A 16,630-nucleotide genomic window follows, 5' to 3' on the forward strand; every position below is an offset into this window, starting at 1 on the left:
ACTGCCCATCAAGTCGGAGGGAATTGTGATGCCAGAAGCAATGAATCATCAGAAATGACATCAGAAATCTTCATATTAACGTGTTGGAGGCCTTTTAGGCCCCCATGCGAATGACATGGAAAAACACACTTATATAAAACTTCTACAAGTTTATTTTAAAACTGCTAAATAAAATATGACTAGTAAACAAAATTTTACTAATTTATCACAAATAAAACCAAAAAAATTATTTTTTTCCAAATTTCTCACAAACATATGAAAAAACGCACAAAAAAACGCATAGAATTCTATACTAAACTAGCTGCAGCTACATTTCTATTATGTTTCTTTTCTATTCTATTAGTCTTCCAAACAATTTTGACAAGTTATTTTTTTGGAAGAATGTTCTTTGCAGACATTTTCCTTACAAATTGAACAAAATCTCTCAGTTTTCCTTTCTACGTTTCTTGGACACATGAATCAGCGCTTTCTTTTTCTTTCTCCTGGCCCTGGAATCATCTGAAACTGTATGCCACACCGTTTCATTGCTTCTTTAGTTTGCTTTATCAAGCCTTTCACGTCACTTCGCTGTATCATGTGAGGCATTACAAGCTCATGACAAAGGTCCTTCAAAAATAGGCGTCTCCTGTCTTCCTCTTTTGAGATATTTTTCCAGGACTTATTTTTTGCAGAAGCAATACGTCTTCCTTCTAGGTTTGAACATAAAAGGACCTCTTCTGCCATATTGTCAGGAAAAAAAAGTACAGAATATGTCTTTAGGGGAAAAGTACCTGGGACTTCCCACGGCTCCTTGAGCCTGTCTCACAATATTATGGATTGCAGTACGTCCGACTAATGTAGGTTTACTGTCCCAAAAAATATTCGTTTTGGATGTTCTACTTATCACTTCTTGAGGATCCACTGTATTCACTTCTTCATCATCATCAGAAGAAGAATCACTTGAGGATGTTTGATTCTCTGGTGGCAGGTACTCGTCATCGGACAAAGATAGTTCACTTTCATCATCACTTTGAAACATAATTGCTTCAATCTCTTGGTCAGTCAGATGCTTGGTGGAAGACTGCGCCATTGCTGACTAGATGTTAGCAAACTATAAAAAAAACAATGAACACAATCAAGATTGTCCACTCTTTGCTTGTGTGTGACACACTGTAAGGGTAATGTGCCCCCTCCCTCCTCTCACCCTCAGCATTTTAGGTGGTGTACAATTCTCTGGATGTCTTTAGCTCAATAGCTTTACCATTTGCAGGCTTCTTAGAATCAGAGAAACTGAATCAGTCTTCCTCTCAACATCTTATCTTATCTCAGGTCCTTCACAATTAGCTCACAGTGTATACTGTCGTCATTACTCTATACACAGCTCATTACTGTATTCCAAAGGACCTGAGATGATGTCATGGCCTTACCACTCCCTCCCAAAATCACATGACATCCTCATATGGCATTATCCACACCCTGGCCCTCCCACCAGCATTACTGAGTACAAATAAAGTAACTTGAGACACAAACACTACTGAGAAAATGATAAAATATACATGGGGGCCTAAAAGGCCCCCAACACGTACAGATGTGGTTTTCACCAAAAAAGCATTGTTACACCGAATGCCTATGAAAAAAAATTATATGAACAACTGGATATTACCAAAAACGACATACTTGAGGATTACCTGGAGTTTCAAAATTCTAACTTAAATAATTTTGCAGATAATAGCAAAAAAGTAAGCATGGGGGCCTAAAAGGCCCCCAATACGCATTCTAGGTAAAGAGGACCCACCTGTCAATAATCGCTGCTCCACTGATTCCAGCACAGTTGGAATACTCTCTCTAGCCCCCACCATTCCTGAGTAACAAGCACAGCTAGTTTTGCTGCCTGATGAGCCATTTATGTTCTGTAATGTCAAGCCGGAGGCGTGATTCAGAGATCCAATCAGAGGCAGCCAGTGTCAGAGCTCAGAACCACACCCCTTGCCTGCTCCAGCCTGACACCGCCCTCTTGACAGTACAGAGACTGAATAGTATATCAGGGATCAAAACTATCAGCATAGATTGCTCAGGAATGGTGGGGGCTAGACAAAAAAATTCCAAAAGTGCTGGAATCGGTGGAGCAGCAGTTACTATTATAAAGTGCTGGACTTGTTGGAGGTGGTGAAAGGTTCACGTCTGTAAGCGGCTGACTCTCTAGTCCACTCCCTGTCTCTTGCTTCCAGTGATTTCCATGATGTTCTTTTCATGACATTTACGATTTAACCATCATTTTTTAAGTACACTAGTGGTACACGACCTGCAGCAAGGAATCCCATCCTGTGTGGCCTGAACTATCTGGACAGACACGGATCCATATTAATAGCTTCTAATGGGGCACTGTGTATTTGTCTCTGAGACCCTCATCCATACTTCAGGAGAATGTGGGTCCCTTGAGCTATTTGACACTCCAGAAAGGACAAGACGGGATGATGAGCTGGGTGTGTATACATGTGGCTCTCTAAATTGTAGCGTACCGAGCTGTGGAACACACTCCTGTTTCTGTATTCCGCATAAACGTCAACGTATGGAGTCTCCTCCATTGTAAAGTTCTGAAAGGGCCAGAAAAGGGCCCCACATTCCCCCACAGAGGGGGAGATCCTGAAGTGTATCATGTGCCACAGCTTTTACAAGTGGTAACTAAATTTTTGGATAACTTTTGATTTTCTGGCAGTATTTGTGTTAACACTGTATATCACAAAATGTATCAGTAACACGTTTTGTCTCCTTTCTGTGAAATCCTGCCGGTGTTTGGGCTTTCATTTGCTTCTCATTGTGTACAGTGTATGGGCTTTGTGTCAAGAAGAGACAAACGGCTGTTTCTCAGGCATTATATTGTATGATTTCCAGAGATATCACTGGTGGAAGACAGTCGGAAATTGAAATATTTAGATACATATCCCAATCCTGAAGGTCTGCATGGTTAGAACATCATTGTTAAAAGAAAGAGCTCATAGGAAAGGAGAGATCACATACCCTATGGTAAGGCAGCCATTGCGAAAACTATTCCAGCCGTCACATACTCCGCTACTACCATTTTCACATTGGAAGTGCCACCTGTAATAAAAAGGTTAAATACAAGTATTATAGGGAGTATTATAGGATTACCACCACCTCCACCATACATTGTCATCCAGCATGTGACAAGGGGGCACATGACACAGTGGTAATCCAAATTACTGTAAGTCTACAGTCATGGGCAAAAGTTTTGAGAATGATACAAATATTAATTTTTACAAAGTCTACGGCTTCAGTTTTCCTAATGGCAATTTGCATATACTCCAGAATGTTATAAAGAGTGATCAGCTTAACAGCAATTACTTGCAAAGTCAGTATTTGCCTAGAAAATGAACTTTATCCACCAAAACACATTTCAACATCATTGCAGCCCTGCCTTAAAAGGACCAGCTAACATTGTTTCAGTGATTGCTCCATTAACACAGGTGTGGGTGTTGATGAGGACAGGGCTGGAGATCAATCTATCATGATTAAGTAAGAATGACACCACTGGACACTTTAAAAGGAGGCTGGTGCTTGGCATCATTGTTTCTCTTCTGTTAACCATGGTTATCTCTAAAGAAACACGTGCAGTCATCATTGCACTGCACAAAAACGGCCTAACAGGGAAGAGTATCGCAGCTAGAAAGATTGCACCTCAGTCAACAATCTATCGCATCATCAAGAACTTCAAGGAGAGAGGTTCCATTGTTGGCAAAAAGGCTCCAGGGTGCCCAAGAAAGACCAGCAAGCGCCAGGACCGTCTCTTAAAAGTGTTTCAGCTGCAGGATCGGGCTACCAGCAGTGCAGAGCTTGCTCAGGAATGGCAGCAGGCAGGTGTGAGTGCATCTGCACGCACTGTGAGGCGGAGACTCTTGGAGCAAGGCCTGGTCTCAAGGAGGGCAGCAAAGAAGCCACTTCTCTCCAGAAAAAACATCAGGGACAGACTGATATTCTGCAAAAGGTAGAGGGAGTGGACTGCTGAGGACTGGGGTAAAGTCATTTTCTCTGATGAATCCCCTTTTCGATTGTTTAGGACATCTGGAAAACAGCTTATTGGGAGAAGACGAGGTGAGCGCTACCACCAGTCTTGTCTCATGCCAACTGTAAAGCATCCTGAAACCATTCATGTGTGGGGTTGCTTCTCAGCCAAGGGATCGGCTCTCTCACAGTCTTGCCTAAAAACACAGCCATGAATAAAGAATGGTACCAGAATGTCCTCCAAGATCAACTTCTCCCAACTGTCCAAGAGCAGTTTGGTGATCAACAATGCCTTTTCCAGCATGATGGAGCACCTTGCCATAAAGCAAAAGTGATAACTAAATGGCTCAGGGAACAAAACATAGAGATTTTGGGTCCATGGCCTGGAAACTTCCCAGATCTTAATCCCATTGAGAACTTGTGGTCAATCATCAAGAGACGGATGGACAAACAAAAACCTACAAATTCTGACAAAATGCAAGCATTGATTGTGCAAGAATGGACTGCTATCAGTCAGGATTTGGTCCAGAAGTTGATTGAGAGCATGCCAGGGAGAATTGCAGAGGTCCTGAAGAAGAAGGGTCAACACTGCAAATATTGCAACGCTGCATTAACTCATTCTAACTGTCAATATAAGCTTTTGTTACTCATAATATGATTGCAATTCTATTTCTGTATGTGATAAAAACATCTGACAAACACACATAAAAACCAGAGGGAGCAGATCATGTGAAAATATAATATTTGTGTCATTCTCAAAACTTTTGGCCATGACTGTACAGCCATCTTATCAACCAGAGAATAATTATGTGGACATTATATACATAGTGCTGAATATACTCCCAAGAATATACACCAAAAATTAGTTTTCTCGCAGCACTGGGGGCGGTCCCCAGCACTCAAACAGTACAAGGGACGCCCCCAATGCTGCTTGAAAACTAATTAGCAAATGGACGAAAAACGGGATATCTAAGGAATGGTGGCACAGAAAAGACTTCTAAAGGTAGGAGGAAGAATAGCCTTTCTTAAGGCTATTCCAATGTGGGTTTAGCTTAAAACGGAATTCTAATGATTTTTTTTTACCACTATTATGTTCTCCATGTGGATTTTTTTTTTTTTTTTTTGTATTTTTATATTTCAGGCATTTTCAGATAGGGGATGATAGGCTGATCATAGAAAGTTCTTACATTTATAGTCGTATCCATTGGCAATTGATCAAGACAACAGATGTCACCACCAAGATGGTTAGAGAAAATCCTTAAACCTCTGCAAAATGTTTAATTATTCCTACTTGCAAAAAGGTTTAAAGGGATTCTACCATTAAAAAACTTTTTTTTTCTAAATAACACATCAGAATAACCTTTAGAAAGGCTATTCGTCTCCTACCTTTAGATGGGATCTCCGCCGCGCCGTTCCTTAGAAATACTGGTTTTTACCGGTATGTAAATTAGCTATCTGGCAGCGATGGGGGTGGGCCCCAGCACTGAAAATGCAATGGGGGTGTCCTCACCACTGCCCGAGAACAGGATCCTGTGCCGCCTCTATCTTCTGCTGGATCCTCCCCTTCTTTCTTCAGCGGCGTCATCTCTGTCGGCTCTGACACTAGTAGAGCCAACTGCGCATGCGCGCAATTGCGGCCTCAGAACTACGGCCGTGCATGCACAGTCGGCTCTACTAGTGTCCCACTGGCAGGAGTCAACTGCGTAGGCGTCCAACATGATGCCGAAAAAAGATGAAGAAGGAAGGGGAGGATCCAGCAGAAGATAGAGGCGTCAGAATCCTGTTCTCGGCCAGCGGTGGGGACGCCCCCATCGCATTTTCAGCACTGGGGCCCGCCCCCATCTCTGCCAGAGAACTAATTTACATACCGGTAAAAAACGGTATTACTAAGGAACGGCGCGGCGGAGATCCCATCTAAAGGTAAGAGACGAATAGCCTTTCTAAAGGCTACTCCGACGTGTTGTCTAAAAAAAAAAGTTTTTTAATGGGAGAATCCCTTTAACTTCTAAAGTTTAATGGGAGAATCCCTTTAAGGTCTTAAAAGCTCAGTGAGCCAACTGTGAGAAGGTCAATGCTAGGAAAATTTACTAAAGAATGACAATTGTATATTTTAAAATCTTACCTGAAATGGAGACATCATACACCCGAGCACAAGCTACTCCATCTGGTGTGAATATGACTGCTCTGTAGTCTCCTTGGTCTTGGCCAAATACATTTCTTATGGTCAAGGAACCATCAGGAGATCCCTGCAGCCTTCCATTATAGTGGTCTTCTCGAAGATCAAGGAATCCTCCTGGTTTTGTTGTGGCAATAATGACCCCAACTGGTCTTTCCCAAATCAGGTTCTTAATGTGATTTTCTTCCACTTGTAGAGTAACATCCCCTCCAACTGGAACCGAGACCCTCTTGGTTGTGCCGCACTTTCCTGTTTTCATAATAACAATACATATTATAGACGGTGTTATTGGACCAATAACTTCATACAATAGTCTTGTCCACCACTGAGGTAAATCCTGTCCCTTTACATAAATGTGATAACACTTCACCTGTGACGCTGAGGTTGTAGGCTTCTGAGCAGTCTTCTCCGTCCAGTAAGTAAATTGTCGCTTTGATAATTCCACCATCTTCCATCTTAAGGTCTTCTATAATCAAAGATCCATCACTGGTCGCTCTCAATCTATCCGCATAATAATCTTCTCGGATCTCAACAAAGCCACCCGGTCGGGACGTACAGATAGCAATCCCATTGAAGGTGACCCACCGGACTTGTCTGATTTGTTCTCTCTGAACCACAGACACTTGTAGAGTCGCCTCTTCTCCATACACGCCAAACACATCTCTTGTCTCCTCACAGACTATTGCAGGTAGAACTGCCAATAGAAACATTTTATTAGGAAATCTGAAGAACTAAAAATCTAGATGTGTGGTCAGACTATAAAAGCGTTGGAGCTCATCTCTTATTACAGAAAAAATCCAGATTACTTATAGATGCTAAGCCCTTGGCAGTGTAAATTTAGAATAGATTCCCCCCATCATGTTGATTCATGAGGATGAAACTTTACTTTATTAACCTATCTAACTTTCTTTTCATAGAAAACAGGCTGCAGAGTTCGCATTAGCAATGATCTGACTAAGCACTGTCAGGGTAAGTTGACACAGAGTTTTTTTTGGCCGTATCTGCCTCAAAATCCTGACCAAAAAGACGGCTCCCATTGAAATCAATGGGAGCCGCTCAGGAGTTTTTTCGGCTACTGGAAAAAGAAGTGAGATGCTCATTCTTCAGGCCGTTTCACCTCGCGATTTGGCCTGAAGACACTCCCTCCTCCGGACTAGGTCAATTCATTGGGCCGAATCCGGGGTGGAGTGCACGGCAGGATGACGGTGCAGTGCATCGGCTTTCGGTCGCGGCTACCCGTTTTTTGGATCGGAACCTGAGGAGGCCTCCGCCTCAGGTTCGAACTTACCCTCAGGGAGACTCTGTCTGTACACCTGTACTCAATGTAATACATAGAGCTGAAGTATTTGCAAAGGGATGGGATGGTCACTTTAAATGGCTATATCTTTGGAGTTATACCACTTAGAAAAATGGTTCAGGTATCATAAGAAAGCTGAGATTGAAGTAATTAGCTAGAAAATATGTGATTTCATATGCAACATGAACTGCAACATATTAACCACTTCCGGACCGCCCATAGACTATAAACGTCCGGGAAGTGGTTGCCTTGTTCTGACCGGACGTACCGGTACATCCAGTCAGAACACAGTAGCTGCATGGAGATCGTGCAGCTGCTTTCACTGGGAGCCGGCTGTAACTTCAGCCGGAGCTCCCAGAGAGATGGCAGGGAAGGTTTATTCCCTTCCTTGCCATCTCGATCGCTGTGTATACAGCACTCAATGAGCGCTGTATACACAGCTATGGTCGCCGCCATGATGTGGCCATCCTCTGACCCGGCGGTCACGTGATCCATCAGGAGCCGCAAATTACAAGAGCTGCTGGACCCTACAGGACCCAGATCAGCTCTGTATACTGTGTATACAGTGTGCAGGAGGCTGTATTCCTCCTGCAACTGAGGCTAAATGTACCAGCCCCAGTTATAGGAGGAATCAGCCTCCAGTACAAAAAAAAAGTGATCAGATGTCCCCAAAGGTCTCTTATCACCTTATGGGGACACAATCTGGAAAAGAAAAAAAAAAAAAAAAAAAAAAAAAATATATATATATATATATATATATATATATATATATATATATATATGTATATATAATAAAAAAGTTAAAAAAAAGTAAATAAAATAATAAAATAAATAAATAATAATACACTATTAAAATGCCATTATTAAAGGTGATAGCCCCACCCCCGACGACACCATACAAAATAAAAATTACCGTAACGGAGAGGAAAAACTATTTTATAAGGTTTTTCAGTGACACTTTGTGTTATTAAATAAAAAAAATAATAATAATCGAAAACCAGACACAATTTCCCTCCTATTTTGTTTATATTTTGCCGGATATAAAAAAAATTAAAACACATTTGAAAAAAAAAACCAACATAAAAATAAAGCCCTATGTGTCCCCGGAGAAAGACGCAAAAATGTAACAGCCCTCAAAACCGCACATACAAAATAAACCTAAAATGTGTCTGGTCCTGGACCACAAATTGTCCCGGTATTGAAGCGGTTAAGTTCAAATTCTGACTGTGCTTAGAAACTAGTGAGATCACAGATTCTTTTATAACAGAAGTTAAATCCGATAAGCTCAGCTTTCTTATGATGCCAGAACCATTTTCAAGGTGGTATAAAACCGGAGATACAACCATCTGAAGTGATCACCCCACTTTGGTAAATGTTTCAGCTCTCTGACAGGTTTTCTTTAACCCCTTCCAGCTTCAGGCATGTTTTGATTTTTGTTTTTGACTCCCCTAAAACCCCATAACTGTATTATTTCTCCACTCTCAGAGCCATATGAGGTCTTAATGTTTGTGGGACAATCTCATCGCTATCTTCGGGTTCACCTATCTCCTTCCTACTCCACCCTTTACTCAGTCAACTATCCTCGTTTGTTCAGTGATCTTCGTGCCCTCTTAGATAGATGGCGCCCCCTCCATATCTCCCTTATTGGCTGTATTAATGTGGTTAAAATGACCCTCCTCCCGAAACTGCATTATTTTTTAGAAACCCTCCCAGTTCCTGTCCCATGGTCTGATCTGCGCGCTCTTCAAAAAGCAATCTTCCAGTTTATCTGGAATAAAAAAACGTCATCGTATCCCTCGTTCAGTAATGCTATCAGGCAGGGAGGAGGGGGGGTTGGCGGCTCCACACATTTTGCATTATTATTTGGCTTCCCACCTCTGGTGTATTCCGTTTTGGGCTGCCTCAAAGGCCTATACGAAGTGGGTTGAAATTGAAAAGCTTTGGCTAACACCCATCCATACCAACTCGTTTTTGTGGTCCCGCTCCCCTCCCTCCCCCCGGACCCCCTCCTAGGTCCCATTCGCTTTACACGAGCTATATGGCTCGAGTGTTCTAAGCGTTTTCCCTTAGCCTCCCCCCATTGCTCCATGATCTCCTTCCTTTACAACCCGTTTCTCCCCTGGGGACTCACTGCATCTATGGTACGGCCTTGGCGTTCCCTGGGCCTCTTCCATATAGCGGATTTGGTTGACCCACTGACCTTGGAGCTCAGGCCCTTCGACTATTTTACTTCTACACTAAAGTTGCCATCCACGGAGTGGTTCCACTACCAGCAAATTGCCCACTTTGCTCTCTCCCAGTTTGGATCCCTCACTGTCTCACAGCCTACTATCTTTGAGAGCGTGTGTAGAGCAGGCACCTCTACTGCAGGCCTCATTTCAATCATCTATAGATTACTCTCCTCTCCTGAGGGGCGTCCTTCTATTCCCCATCGTTCTATGACCAAATGGTCTGATGCATTGGGTAGGCAGATCTCACCCGGTCAATGGCGGATTATCTGGTTCCCTGCTACTAAGTCATCCACATGTATCTCATTTTGTGAAACCCAGTACAAGTTCCTTATGCACTGGTACCATACTCCTGCCCTACTCCATTCCCTTAAACCCAGCATTTTACCCCTGTGTTGGCGCTGTCAAAAAGGTATTGGTTGTTTATGCCATATTTTTTGGGACTGTCCTGACATACGACCCTTTTGGTTGGAAGTCCAATCTCTTTCTGCAGCGGTTTTTATACAGGGTGTCCCACTAGATCCCTTTACTAGAGATGAGCGAACACTAAAGTGTCCGAGGTTCGAAATCCGATTCGAACAGCTGCACACTGTTCGACTGTTCGAACGGATTTTGAACCCCATTATAGTCTATGGGGGGAAATGCTCGTTTCAGGGGTACACAAAATTCGATAAAATTATACTTACCAAGTCCATGAGTGACGGTCGGGCTGGATTCTCCTTGAAGTCTTCTCCCAGTGCAGCGCCCCCGCGTTCTCTTCCGACTGGAATTCACTCTGCCAGGCATCGGGGCCTAGGCGGAGCTGACTGCGCATGCGTGGGTATGCCCGCGCATGCGCAGTCGGCTCTGCCTAGGCCGGATGCCTGGCAGAGTGAATTCCAGCCGGAAGATGCCGTGGGGACGCTGCACGGAGAAGACTTCTAAAGGTAAGAGAAGAACCAGCGTTGATTGGCAGAATGTATAGCATTCTGCCAATCAACGCTGGTTCTGCATCAAACCTTAAACTTCGAACAGCTAGTAGTGTTCGATCGAGTACGAGTATTTCAAATACCGTAGTATTCAATCGAACACCTACTCGATCGAGTACTACTCGCTCATCTCTACCCTTTACTTATCTGCTCAACTTCCCTCCTCCTCACTTAGGTAAGCAGTCCTCCAAATTATTCCTATATATTTGCACAGCGGCCAAAACACGTATAGTAGAGATGAGCGAACAGTGTTCTATTGAACTCATGTTCGATCGGATATTAGGCTGTTCGGCATGTTCGAATCGAATCGAACACCGCGTGGTAAAGTGCGCCATTACTCGATTCCCCTCCCACCTTCCCTGGCGCCTTTTTTGCTCCAATAACAGCGCAGGGTAGGTGGGACAGGAACTACGACACCGGTGACGTTGAGAAAAGTAGGCAAAACCCATTGGCTGCCGAAAACATGTGACCTCTAATTTAAAAGAACAGCGACGCCCAGCTTCGCGTCATTCTGAGCTTGCAATTCACCGAGGACGGAGGTTTCCGTCCAGCTAGCTAGGGCTTAGATTCTGGGTAGGCAGGGACAGGCTAGGATAGGAAGGAGAAGACAACCAACAGCTCTTATAAGAGCTAAATTCCAGGGAGAAGCTTGTCAGTGTAACGTGGCACTGACGGGCTCAATCGCCGCAACCCAGCTTTCCCAGGATCCTGAATGGAATACACTGACAGTGTATTCCCGTATACCCGATATATACACCCAATCCCCATTCCAACGGTGTGCCCCCCCACCTTCACCCCAGAAATACCCTGCAAGTCCCCTAGCAATAGAATTGGGGCTATATACACCCACTATTTTTGCTACTGCCATATAGTGCCATTGTCTGACTGGGAATTCAAAGAATATATTGGGCTTACATATAACTTCAATTCCAGGGAGAAGCTTGTCAGTGTAACGTGGCACTGACTGGCTCAATCGCCGCAACCCAGCTTTCCCAGGATCCTGAATGGAACACACTGACAGTGTATTCCCGTATACCCCATATATACACCCCAAATCCCCGTTCCAACGGTGTGCCCCCCCACCTTCACCTCAGAAATACCCTGCAAGTCCCCTAGCAATAGAATTGGGGCTATATACACCCACTATTTTTACTACTGGTATACAGTGCCATTGTCTGACTGGGAATTCAAAGAATATATTGGGAATACAAATACCCTAATTTCTTGCTACTGCCATATAGTGCCAGTTTCTGACTGGTAATTCAAAGAATATATTGGGGTTACAAATACCCTCATTTCTTGCTACTGGTATATAGTGCCATTGTCTGACTGGGAATTCAAAGAATATATTGGGGTTACGTGCACCCACAATTTTTGCTACTGGTATATAGTGCCATTGTCTGACTGGGAATTCAAAGAATATATGGGGGTTACGTGCACCCACAATTTTTGCTACTGCTATACAGTGCCATTGTCTCACTGGGAATTCAAAGAATATATTGGGGTTACGTGCACCCACAATTTTTGCTACTGGTATACAGTGCCATTGTCTGACTGGGAATTCAAAGAATATATTGGGGTTATGTGCACCCACAATTTTTGCTACTGGTATATAGTGCCATTGTCTGACTGGGAATTCAAAGAATATATTGGGGTTACAAATACCCTCATTTCTTGCTACTGCCATATAGTGCCAGTTTCTGACTGGTAATTCAAAGAATATATTGGGGTTATGTGCACCCACAATTTTTGCTACTGCTATATAGTGCCATTGTCTCACTGGGAATTCAAAGAATATATTGGGGTTACGTGCATCCACAATTTTTGCTACTGCTATACAGTGCCATTGTCTCACTGGGAATTCAAAGAATATATTGGGGTTATGTGCACCCACAATTTTTGCTACTGGTATATAGTGCCATTGTCTCACTGGGAATTCCACAAATAATTTGGGGATTCATTCACCCTACATCTCAGGCTCTTGCCATATTCACCCAGGTTGTCAGTGCTGCACCAGCTCGTTCCAAGACAGCTTGGCCCGAAAAACATGTTACCTATATAGAGGATTTGGACAATGAAGACAACATGTTCTAAATCTAATGTCTGCACCTTCTCCAGAATTAAAATAAAGGCAGCGTTTAACTTTCAAATAGCACTGCACAAAGGAAGAGCTTATCAGCTTGTCTCATGACATGCTACTGAAAAGTGTCATTTGTGTATCTTAATGTAAATATAGTTGTATAAGCTTTTTGGGTTTTAGGCACTGCCAAGTTATTTATTACCACCCGCTCCCTTATAATGATGATGACGCCAAAGTCACTGTGGGTGTTCAGAGCTCACAGCTTTGGGTGACATTTGTCTTGCTCTCTGTCGGTACCAGCTGTCTTTTTGGATACCGTAAAGTTATGTTGACTTTATTAACAGCTATAGAAGCTTTAGCCAGGTTGTGACGGTGTGTAACCCTAACAACACTAAGTGGGATACACATTAATAGTCAGTCTATGTACGCTAAACGTATCACTGAAGTAATTTTTTTTCCCTCTCCCCTAATATAAGAAAGGAACAGACATTAGACCTAGACCGGGGTTCGAGGCTTGTAAAAATACAGTATTATTTGTTCTTCATGATGTGAAATATGTGTTGAAAAGCAACCCAAGATGAAGTCAGCCATGTGTGCCAGTGTGTTACTTGGCATGCCTTTGCTGGCCCCAACTGTAAGGGTCACTCTCCATTTCCTCCATTTTCCACTCCCCTTCACACCATTTGTGGTGAAGCAATGGGATTCACTGAAGTGCACCCTCTAGCCTCGTGTGGGACAGGGACATCAGATGCCACTCCAACCCCCTCGTCTTCCTCCGCCAGCCAACGGTGCGAAGATGAGAGGAGTGTGCTCTGAATGTTTTCTGCCTAGCAGAGGCTAGTTCTCACTTACGAAAATGGCCCCACTTTGACCTGTATATCAGGCACAATGGTGTAGGTTTCAAAGAAACATGGCACCAACAAGTTGGAAAACGTGGGCCATGCGTGGACCGTGTTTGAGTCTGGCAAGCTCCAGATATGCTACCAGGTTCCAGCCATTATCACAGGCGCAAAAATGCCAGGCCCCAGGTGTAGCAGGGAAAAAAAAATGCCATCTCAGCCAGGATGGCATCCCTGACCTCGGAGGCACTGTGCTGTCTGTCCCCCAAGCTGATCAGTTTCAGCACGGCCTGCTGACATCTCCCCATGCCAGTGTTACAGTGTTTTCCGCTAGTAGCTGGGGTGGAGGTTGCAGCATCGTAGGGTTTTAGTCTACTCCTGCCATGAATTTTGGCCTGGGAGAGGAGATAGGCCACCCCAGTTTGCACCCGGGGAACAGACTCCACCACATTCACCCTGCCTGTCATTAAAGATAAGCACTGCAGCATCCCTGACCACAGGCGCTTGTCCATGTGTCGGTGGTCAAGTGGGCCTTTGCAGCAAAGCGCAGAGCTCTGGGCCCGACTGATGTTATGGGACACATGCAGGCGCAAGGCAGGGACAGCACACCAAGAGAAGTAGTAACGGCTAGGCCCAGCATAGGGAGCTGCCATCTGCTGACGGAAGGCCTGGGTCTCCAGAAGCATAAACAAACACCAACATCTCCAGGGCCAGCAGTTTATCGATGAGGCTGTTAAAGGCTTGGGCATGGGGGTGGGTTGTGTTGTACTTCTGCCTGCAATGAAAAGCTTGGGAAATGTGGAGTGGCTGGGAAGAGGCGCATGATGGTGCAGGCCAAAAGGGCGCATGAGGGTGAACTCCCCAATGTGTCAGAGATAGGTGTGTAGGTGTCCTTGCATCATATACTTGCACCATATTTGGCTTTGGAAGTTAATTTTGTGCCAAAAAGTAGTTAAGACAGCGATCCCTCAGCTACTCCCGTTACACTGTCTAGTGAAATTACCATCTTTGGAAGTGGACCACCACTTGTAAGATCCCAAAGGAAGCAGGCAAGAGATGTGCAGTGCAGAAAAAAAGATGAGAAAATAAGTGTAGGCTGTAGAGCACAGAGGGATCGGAGAGGACAGAGCTGGTGTCGGCCAGGTATTCCCACAACATGCGCCTATACTTGTCCCTCCTGGTGACACTAGGCCCCTGAGTGGCAGTAATTTGTCCAGGGGGGCCATTAACGTGTTCCAGACCTAGGAATAAGTCTTCCAACAGGGTAGAGTTTTGCATGCCTTTGCTTCTACCCACTGTTTTTGCTGCTTAGCTTCCCTCCACATCTACTCTGCTTTCACCCCTAAACATCACCCCAGTTTATGCCTTTGTTTCTACCCTGTTTTTTTTGTTGAATTAGCTTCCCTCCACATCTACACTGCTTTAGCCCCTAAACATCACCCCAGTTTATGCCTTTGCTTCTACCCTGTTTTTTTTGTTGAATTAGCTTCCCTCCACATCTACACTGCTTTAGCCCCTAAACATCACCCCAGTTTATGCCTTTACTTCTACCCAGGTTTTTTGTTGATTTAGCTTCCCTCTACATCTACACTGCTTTAGCCCCTAGACATCACCCCTGTCCATGTGGGGTCGGTGGCCTCGTCATCCACCAACTCCTCTTCCAATTGCGCACTGGCCCCTTACTGCAAACCGCACATGACCACAGCTTTCCCTGATGGCAACTGTGTCTCATGATCCCCACTTAGGTCCAGACAAGTCGGTGGCGGGTCCAAAACCCCAAAATTGGAAGGAAATGGCGGATGCTGCAGTATTTCTAACACCTGTTCCTGGTGCTCGGGCCTGGTCTGTGTTGTACCCTGCACCCTGCTTAACGCAGCTGCCATATCCGAAGTTGTGCTGAGCGCATGCTAATGTTTCGTGTCCAGTGCAATGGATGGGATGGGATTTCACATAAGTCTGCCACCCATGGCCACTCATGGTTGAGCAACTGAGGGAGTTGACTTTGACGAACCCGAGGGTTTTGGAGTTGGAACTACATCAAAGGTCTGTGCTGCTCACACACTCTGCTCAACACATGATATGTTTAGTGCCAGCAGTGTGGAGACGTCGCACAACAGCCGTTGTTCCAGCAGGTACAGGCGTTGTAGGAGTGCATAGAGGCTAGCAGCGGCAACTATAGACTTTAAAAACTATCCGCACAAGCGCCACACTTTCACCAGTAGCTCAGGAACATTGGGGTACCTTTTTAAAATGATTAGCAGCAATGAGTTAAAAACGTGGCCCAGGCATGGAATATGTTGCAGGCTGCCAAGCTACAGAGCCAATCCCAGGTTACGGCCATTATCACACATGACAACATGCCTGGGCCCAGGTGCAGTGGCAAAAACCACATTGCCGTCTCATCGAGGATGGCATGACTCACTTTGTAGGCAGTGTGCTGTCTGGCCCCCAAGCTGATGAGCTTCAGCACAGCCCGCTGACGTCTCCCCACACCAGTGTTGCAGCGTTTCCAGCTCGTAGCTGGGGTCAATTTAACAGCGGAGGAGGGTGGTGTTTCAGCCCTCCTCCCAGGAATGTTGTGTGGGGAGACAAGTCAGGCCACCACATTTTGCGACCCGGTCCACGCCTCAACTACATTCAACCACTGTGCCCAAATTGAAAGGTAGCGTCCCTGTCCGCATGCACTTGTCCATTCGTAACTGGTCACATGGAACTTTAGGGCTAAGTGCTGAATTTAGGGACCGCCTCATGTTTGGGGGAAAGTGCTGGTGTGGACGGCACAGTGCGGTGGCGCAGTAGACACTCTGCCCAAAAAGGGCAGAGTGTCCCCCAGCCGGGATTCCAACATCTCCTGGGCCAGATTTCTTGAGATGAGGCCGTTGAAGCCTTGGGCATGTGGGTGGGTTGCGCTGTACTTTAGCATGAAATGAAAGGCTTGGGAGATGGGGAGTTGCTGGGAAGAGGCGCATGATGGCGCAGGCAAAAGGAGAAATGGCAGGAAAAGGTGAGGATAAGGGTGAACTCCCCAAAGTGTCAGAGGCAG

At 44.8% G+C, this 16,630-nt stretch overlaps 1 protein-coding gene across 1 annotated transcript in view; it reads right to left on the reverse strand.

Annotated features, from left to right (window-relative positions):
- Positions 1 to 517: 517 nt before the first annotated feature.
- The window catches only part of LOC142214315 (uncharacterized), a 43,309-nt gene continuing 27,196 nt past the window's right edge, over positions 518 to 16,630 (reverse strand). The window contains exons 3-6 of the mRNA XM_075283237.1: positions 6,546 to 6,869; positions 6,122 to 6,424; positions 2,998 to 3,078; positions 518 to 1,090 (exon numbers count right to left, since the gene is read on the reverse strand). Coding sequence (XP_075139338.1) covers positions 2,999 to 3,078; positions 6,122 to 6,424; positions 6,546 to 6,869 — 707 coding nt within the window. The 3' untranslated portion in view covers positions 518 to 1,090; position 2,998. The remainder of the gene's footprint in view (positions 1,091 to 2,997; positions 3,079 to 6,121; positions 6,425 to 6,545; positions 6,870 to 16,630) is intronic.

The sequence above is a fragment of the Leptodactylus fuscus genome, chromosome 7 (assembly GCF_031893055.1).
Source record: "Leptodactylus fuscus isolate aLepFus1 chromosome 7, aLepFus1.hap2, whole genome shotgun sequence".
NCBI lineage: Eukaryota > Metazoa > Chordata > Amphibia > Anura > Leptodactylidae > Leptodactylus > Leptodactylus fuscus.